The 8,680-nt window shown below is 43.7% G+C and overlaps 1 protein-coding gene across 1 annotated transcript in view; it reads right to left on the reverse strand.

Moving 5' to 3' along the window:
• The window catches only part of JHY (junctional cadherin complex regulator), a 67,676-nt gene extending 59,275 nt beyond the window's left edge, over window positions 1-8,401 (reverse strand). The window contains exons 1-2 of the mRNA XM_007128968.2: window positions 8,332-8,401; window positions 5,427-5,830 (exon numbers count right to left, since the gene is read on the reverse strand). Coding sequence (XP_007129030.1) covers window positions 5,427-5,740 — 314 coding nt within the window. The 5' untranslated portion in view covers window positions 5,741-5,830; window positions 8,332-8,401. The remainder of the gene's footprint in view (window positions 1-5,426; window positions 5,831-8,331) is intronic.
• Window positions 8,402-8,680: the final 279 nt, after the last annotated feature.

Genomic DNA, 8,680 nt, shown 5'->3' on the forward strand with positions numbered 1-8,680 from the left:
CGGTACGCAGGCCTCTCACTGTTCTGGCCTCTCCCGTTGCGGAGCGCAGGCTCCGGACGCGCAGGCTCAGCGGCCACGGCTCACGGGCCCAGCTGCTCCGCGGCATGTGGGATCTTCCCAAACCGGGGCACGAACCCGTGTCCCCTGCATCGGCAGGCGGACTCTCAACCACTGCGCCACCAGGGAAGCCCCGAGGCTCAGACTTTGATGTTAAAAGAGAGTTCATTCAGTTAAATTTCTGGTTCTGCCGCTTAGTAGCTACGTACACCTACACAACTTTCAGAGCCTTGGTTCCTTATCTGCAAAATGGGGATAATAATGCCGATATCCAAGAGCCTCTTGTAAGGATAAATGAGATAGTATACATCAAGCAAATAGTCCTACAAATGGTAGCTAATTATATTGAAGTATTTTTGTAAATAAGACCTTATCAAACACATATACTAGTTACTGTACTGCTGCTTTCTGATTTTTTTTTTTTTTTTTAACATATGAGGTTTCAGAAGGCCCCAGAGCTGAAGAGGTTATTTCTAATGCTCTAGGAATTACATTGATCTCTTTCTTCTGAGTGCCAAGTGTCATGGGGCTAGTTCTGGAGTGGGGTTTAAGGATTATCATATGAAGATCCTCTTTCCACTCTTGATTCATTCACTGCAGTCAATGCTGCTCCAATTTCCATTAAGTAAAAGGTTTTCTCTAATCCATATACATCGAACTGTGGCTTGACTTTGCTGAGGAACAAGGGAGTAATTGCTTTGAGGAGGTTCTAGTAACATCAAAACACAAGAGTAGGGCTCAAGTGATTTTGTCAGGCAGCTTTTAAAACGGTTGCCCATAAAAGCAAGAAGAAAGAGATTTTCTTCCATTTTAAGGCAAGGCTTTGACTAATTATTTTGAACTACAATTCCCAGAATGCCATCTACCTGACAGAAAGGAAAGTCTTCTTGAATTTCATATTGAGAGCCTGAGATCAATTTGTCTATTTCATGGCTAGTAAACTACTCAGATCCAAGTAACAATACACCTAAGAAAGGTTTCCAAGACTAAAGTGAGGCAGAGAAAGGGGCCAGTAACAAAACACTCACCTGAAGGATATTTTTGAGGCATTACTTGGCTAAATGCTTCAGTTCAGCTTTCCTTTGTAGTACAGAACTGGTCCTGTAAATGTTCAATGTATGAAACACTGTACAGCCAAACAATTACTAGGGCTGTAACCCATTCTAACCCTGGGGATTATAGTCTATCATTAGGGATTTCCAAGGCAAATCTGTCCAAAGAAAATACCATTATTTAAGGATCTCTGAATCAGAAGACCAAGGCCCTAATGATGCTTTTGACTTTGTAAGTATGGTTTTGTATTTTGAAATATATTGAGTGGTATTTACATTGTCCTTGGGTAAAAAGCAAGGTTAAAGTCGGGTCTCTGAGCCCCACTCAAAGAGGAAAAACTCAACATTGGGGAAATGAGGTCACGTAATGGATCCTTGCCTTGGTTTCTTCATCGTAAAAGTACAGACAAGAATACCTATCCACCACAAAAGATATTTCTTTTCTGATGCCCCTCCCACCCCGTAGTAAACAAAAGTACCATTTATTACCTAGGAGACTATGACTCTCTGAGATCAGAGCTACAATACAAACATGGTTTAAAGCTCCCCAGCCTTTTTGGCACCAGGGACCGGTTTCGTGGAAGACAGTTTTTCCATGGACGGGGGTGGGGGTTGGGGGGGGGTGTGGTTCAGGCGGTAATGTGAGTGATGGGGAGCAATGGGGGGCAGCAGGTGAAGCTTCATTCGCTGGCCCGCCGCTCACCTCCTGCTGTGCGGCCCGGGGGTTGGGGACCCCTGGTTTAAAGTGTAGAGTCAGACTGCAGGAGTTTTCTGTTCCACCACTCACCCGGTGGAATAAATGGGTACAACGTAACTGGTTTCTTTAAGCCTCATTTGCAGTCTTCAAGATGGGAGCATTACAGTGTCCACCTGTTGAGGCTGCCATAAGGATTAAATGAGATGATACATGTAAAGCGTTTGGCACAGGGATGGGCTCGGGACAAGCATTCTATAAATGCTATTGTTGTTAGAACCTTAAAGTAATCTGTGCCTTTTCTTGTTCCTTCCAACCCCAGTTCTAAACTGTCACCAAGTCCTATCAGTTCTTTATAAACATAAAGAATTACCTATGAAGTAATTAATTCATAAATTACCTATGAAGGAAATGAATAAAAGATTGCTACGAAGGATATACACTCATATAAGAGTATATGTGTGTTGGGACTTCCCTGGCGGTCCAGTGGTTAAGACTCTGTGCTTCCACTGCAGGGGGCGAGGGTTTGATCCCCGGTCAGGGAACTAAGATCCCCCATAACATGTGGCACAGCCAAAAAAAAAAAAAAAAAAAAAAAAAGAGTATGTATTGATGTATTGGTTATCTCTGAGAGGAAGACGGGGACGGATTTGAGAAGGGGAACCAGGAAACTCTCTGTAGAATTTTATGTTTTAAAAAATATATCTGTAACAAACATGGCAATAAGGGTGAGATGGTATTTTTCTCTGTACTTTTCTGTAGGTTAGAATTTTTTCTTGATTAAAAAACTCAGGGAATTTCCTGGAGGTCCAGTGCTTAGGACTTGGTGCTTTCATGCTTTCACTGCTGTGGCTTGGGTTCAATCCCTGGTCGGGGCACTAAGATCCTGCAAGCCGCATGGTGCAGCCAAAATACATAAATAAAATAAATAAAGTATCTTTAAAACACCTCAACATCAATAACAAAGCACTCTGATGTTGGGTGACTTCATCTCTGCCAGCTTCATCTTCCTAATCTGTAAAATGGGAATAGCAGCACTTTCTTGCAGGATTACAATGAAGAATTGAGTGAAATTCTTCAAAAGAGATGGCCTTTCAAAAGAGACGTCATTACTGTTATTGTTGTCACTTGTAATTATTACCATCTGGTAGTCTCTTTGTCCACTGTGTTTTTACTCTCTAATTCATAATGCACCAGCTTGCAGAATAATCTTCCTTGAACACTGCTTCATCTCACTGCCCTCCCCAAGAACCTGCATTTTCTCCTCCGGGTGTGCCCAACCCAGTCCAGTCAGGGGCGGCTGGCTGGTTAAAGCCTTCCTAAGCCCCTCTTTCGCCCCCCAGCTCTATGGCTGCACCTCAGTTATAGCATTTATCACTTGTACAGTGGACATATGAAGAGCGCGTTCTTAAGTCCAATTTGTTCGTTAAGTCCAAAGTTAGCCTAGGTGCCCAACTAACACAATCGGCTGTAGAGTGCTGTACTGTAATAGGGTTATAATACATTCGCATCCTGGAAAGTTCGCAACTTGAAGGTTCGTATGTAGGGGATTTACTGTACTGTACTGTGAGATCCCCTAAGAAGCAAATGAGCTGTATTTAACTTGCCATTTCCAGTGAAAGAGAGAAAGAGGGAAAGACGAAAGGAGGAAAAAGACTCAGGGCTGGGCTCTCATTCTGGCTCCTGCACAAGTCTTCGCTGTGAATGCATTCTTGGGACACGTCATTTGAGTTCTGTGTTCCACGTCCTACCCGCGGCGTGGGCTGGGGGCACTCCACAGCGGTCCCTGTCAGCAGGCCCCTCCTCTGTCTACTTTCCCTACACTCAGAACAGATCCTCTGCCATCAAGTGGGGCTCAATGTGCCACACACATTCATTCTAATTCTATTCTTTTTTTTTCCCAGATCTTACCTACTCTCCCAAATCCTGCCTGCCCAAGTTCTAGGCCTTCCAATAAACTTTCCTCAATGTACTTTAACCCTAATTAAAAAAACATCTAACACATATAGAACTTATAGTCACTGTTCGAAGCACTTTATATATATATACATAGACTTATTTTAGCCTCACGGTAACTCTGTGAGGTAACTTTTATTACTATCCCATTTTTACTGAGGAGGAACTGAGGCACAGAGAGTTTAATCGGGCTTGGCCAAGGTCACACAGCTAGTCAGTGGCAGAGTCTGAACCCACATGGTCTGCTTCAGATGCTGTACTTTACCACAATTCCAAGACCCCTGTCTAATCAATAGCTTTTAACTTCAGTACTCTAGCATATCATTTATATTTTCATTAAAACTGAGTAATATTATACTCATTTAAATCCTCTTAGATGTTTTGGTGGCTTCTAGCCTAAAGTTAATACCCCATAAGTATTGATTATTAGAAATTAAATCTTTATGTGATTATATAAGCCCGGGGAGGTAGACCTCTCCTAGCTCAGGTAGGCTTCTACCCCCAGAACGTACTTTACTGACAGTGATGGCAATCCTGTGAGAGAAGCAGGCTGGCTCATTTGACAGATGAGAAAGAGTAAGCCTCAAAAGACTGAAGGGACTTATTTCAAATTATACACTAAACGGCAGTGCCTGGACCAACTCAAGACCACCTGGCTCCAAGTCATGGCATTTTGCTAGACCAGGCTTTCAGGGATTTCTCCAAGGTGAGGTCACAGCAGTGGAGACACTTGGAATATGGACAGGAAATAAGGAGCATAAGAAAGGCAAATGCCCTTATTATTAATAACTATTCTTGTCTTAAGCGTTTTTGTTTTGTTTGTTTGTTTTTATAAAGTTGTTTTATTTTATTTATTTTTGGCTGTGTTGGGTCTTCGTTGCTGTGCATGGGCTTTCTCTGGTTGCGGCGAGCAGGGGTTACTCTTTGTTGCGGTGCGCGGGCTTCTCGTTGTGGTGGCTTCTAAGTGCGTGGGCTCAACAGTTGTGGCTCGCGGGCTCTAGAGCGCAGGCTCAGAAGTTGTGGCGCACGGGCTTAGTTGCTCCGTGGCATGTGGGATCCTCCCGGACCAGGGATCGAACCCGTGTCCCCTACATTGGCAGGTGGATTCTTAACCACTGCGCCACCAGGGAAGCCCTATGCGTTTTTTTTAAAAATAGAAATGAATGTGACAAAAATCTTGGCTCCAAGCTGTCCTTAGCTGCTTGGAGACCTGTCTCCCACACACTACAAAGGTGCTCATTACAACAGCCTGTCCAGAAACAGACTCACAGACTTAGAAAATAAACTTATGGTTATCAAAGGGGAAAGGTTGGGGAGAGGGATAAATTAGGAGTTTGGGATTAACATGTACACACTACTATGTATAAAACAGATAATCAACAAGGACCTACTGTACAGGGAACGCTACTCAATATTCTGTAATAACCTATACGAGAAAAGAATCTGAAAAGGAACAGATATATGTATATGTATAACTGAATCACTTTGTTGTACACCTGAAAATAACACAACATTGTAAATCAACTATACTCCAATATAAAATAAAAATTAAAAACAAAAAAACGAAAACCAAGAGCCTGTCCTTACTTTCACTTGGGACAGTACCAGTAATTATGTAACAATGCATTTCGGAACCCACTGTTTTCTTACACAAGCCAATTCCTTACCTGTTATTCGCACCAGCATCTTGGGTATGGAGGTTTCTCTGAGCTGCTTTTCTGCTTGCTTCCTCTTCCGTCTCACTCAAGTTCTCCTCCTCTAAGCTGTCAGGCTCCATGTCGTTGTCCTGAATTCGGTCTTCAAGTTTAGACTGGGACTTGATCTCTTGAGTGAGGCTTTCTGAATCAGATTCCAAGGAGTCTTTTGAAATCAAATGTAAGTCTTCTTTCTTAAAAGGTGGCTCTGTGGACTGGACCTTTAAGTTGGTGTGATGAACAGGAGACTGAATAGAGAGCTTGGGAATTAATTTACTATGAATCATCTTGAGAAAATACAAAAATGAACGGGGATACTCCTGTGGATGGCAGCAGCTGGCTGAATATTTAAAGTCGTGGTTTGCAAAAGAATTTGCCTAAAAAAATTATATTTATGTTACTCTGTGACTACTGAAATCTCTTTAATTCCAATGTTAATCAAAAAATTGAATAAGAGAACCTTGTTATTACCTGCAGGCTTTTGTATGCCCCCTTTTGTGTGTATGAGAAGGGTCTATTGGCAAAACTATTATGTTTTTCTCTCTACAGAAACACATCTGATGTAGAGCTCATAAACAGTCTGAGTAATCAAATGCAGCTTTATTGAGAAAATTAAATGACTGGATTCCTTTTTTGAGCTTCCAAGGGCCTGTTACAGATAAGCCCGGACAAAGCAAAATGGCTAATTATGGACAGTACTTCAATGCCTTATTTCCAAGACCCAGGGCACTGATATAAATATGCCATGCTCAGTAGTATTTATGGATAGAGTAAAACAGGTTCAGGGTCTGCCTTTTGGAAAATAAAGGAGGGGGAGAGAAGTAGAGTATGGTTTCCACAGTTGGAACTGTAAAGCTGATGGGAGCTGTTTTGCTCCTAAACCTATATTGGCTGACTCTATCATTTGGAAGACTTTTTGATATCCAGATTGCTGTTAGGTAGGAATGTGTAATTTAGGTGGACATTACATGGAGATCAACCTCAGCTCAGAGGAAAAAAAAAAAAAAACCCATGATAATGATTAAAACTGTTCAACAAAAGATTTGGTGGCCTTGTGAATTCTGCCGTTCAGTGATTCATAGCAGAGGCTGGGTGTCCACCTACCTGAACGGAATGCTGTTCTGGGGAATGTTGGGTGGGTGGGAGATTGGCCTGAATAACAGCTCGGGCCCCCTGTAACTAGCTTAAGAGTATGATTCCAAGTGAGCCCTCCCTGTCTCAAAGGGCTGTCATAAAGACCCATGAGATGGTTTACGGAAAGGATGCTTTGAGTTCAGCTAGGATTGAAAGGAAATGATGTTGTTGGATGTGCTTCCTTTCATCTCTACTTGGCATTTCTATTTGCTCTGTCTTCCATCTCACTGCCTTTATACTGTTTTGTTTTTGTTTTTGTTTTTTTTCTGTATGTCAGGTAACAGAAACAACCTTTCTCATCAGAGATTACTGTAAAATTTGTTTTAATGGCTTGCTCTTGTTCTTTGGGCAAATCCTCTCTTTAATTAAATAACACGACCTTCTTCCTAGTCCTAGTTGACCTTGTTGCTAATGTTTCCAAGGAACATCCTCAACTCCTTGGAGAAAAGCACCTTAACAAACAAAACAGACCAAAGGTAACATTCATACTTAAATACATCTGATATTTAAATATCTATGGTTTTCTTTTTAATTCAGAGTTCCCCCTTGTTGGTAGACTAACATATTACTGTCAAACTGCACGGACCAGTTTGCTGTATTAATTCTCTTACTTTAAAAATACTGATTTCTTTCTACCATATTATTTTAATTTTGATAAGCAGATCAACTGTTGCTTTTAGGATATTTTTAGAAAGTGGCAAATCCCTCAAATACTAACACATTTTAACTGAAACAGTTTGTAATAAACACCAGTCTTACTTTAAGAGTTCAAGTCACTGTACTTGGGATCTTAAAGAAAAAAGCTTAAAATAATCATTATATTTCAGTTTGGAATTGCTCCTTCATGAAATAATTCAGTCCCTTCAATTTCTCTTTTAAATGACATGGACTAGGATTTCTTGGAGTTAATCAATTAAAAATGTCCATAGAAGAAATAATTTTTGTCATTAATGAAGTTTGGGAGATTATGAAGAGAGCAAAGGCAGATACCATCCAAGTTGCGTCTTCTGTGGAAGGTGAGATTTTATAAAAGCATGGGATTAAAGTAGGAAAAGCTGATAGCTGAAATAAATTAAAAGTGGGCCTTTTAAATGTAGTGAATGTGGCTACCTAGTGGCACAAAGTTTTCCACTGAAATTTCTGACCAAGCTGACACATCTCCTAAGTAAACAAGACAGGGATAAACCGGTGGCACTAAGAAACGGCTAATTCCCTAGGGGTCCCTTCAAGACCTTGGGCCTAGCCCATTAGTACTGGGAGAAACACATTTCCTTCTGCAGGTGAAAAGGAGCCCTGCTTTAAGGACTCACCTACTAAGATGAGTGGTAGAGGATAAGTGGCCCTGTTTTGGAACAAGCCCGAAGCTGCCCAAAGGGGAGTTGGGTTTATTTTCTCCCCCCGCCTTTTCTCCGATGCACAAGACTGGGCAACCAGGAGCATTTTAAGGCCCAGGAAGTGATGGGTCCAGTGGGTCTGATGCCCTGAACCGGTCTAATCAACCCACGCTAGGGCTGTTCTGGGAGTCTGGGCGCCAAAGTCTTTCCAGACCCCGGCCACCTAGGCCCCGTCCCTGCTCGGCCACCGTCTGCCCTTCCCGCCTGGGTCTCAAGTGCTCCCCGGCTCGGGCTCCTGTGAGTTCTCCCCGTCCAGATCCAGTTTCCTCTAGAGGTTTCCTGCCGTCCCCACTCCCAGGCCCACCCCTCCCAATCCCCTCCTCTGGCGCGCCGCCCAACCCTCCAGTCACCTGCCCGGCGCTCCTGGCTGCCGCGACCCCGGCGAGCCCTCATCCTCAGCGCCTCCGCAGCCCGGCTGCCCGGCGCCTCCCGGTCCCGCCCCGCGTCGCCCAGCGCTGCCCTGGAGACCGGGGCCAACAGGGCCCGCCCCGCGCGACTCGGGCAGCAGGGCCGGCCGTGGGTGGGGTCGCACCGGGAGGGCGGGGCCGGTGCGGTCCAGGCCCCAGCGTCCTGATCACTCCGCGCCCTGTCTTGTCCTGGTGGAGGGGGTGAGAACGGTTGTGATGACGCTGGCCAGGGGAGAGCTCCCAGGACCCCGGGAGCTCTCGAAGAAGCCGCTCGCAGGTCACACTAGCTTTT

This window comes from Physeter macrocephalus, chromosome 16 (genome assembly GCF_002837175.3).
Source record: "Physeter macrocephalus isolate SW-GA chromosome 16, ASM283717v5, whole genome shotgun sequence".
Lineage (NCBI taxonomy): Eukaryota > Metazoa > Chordata > Mammalia > Artiodactyla > Physeteridae > Physeter > Physeter macrocephalus.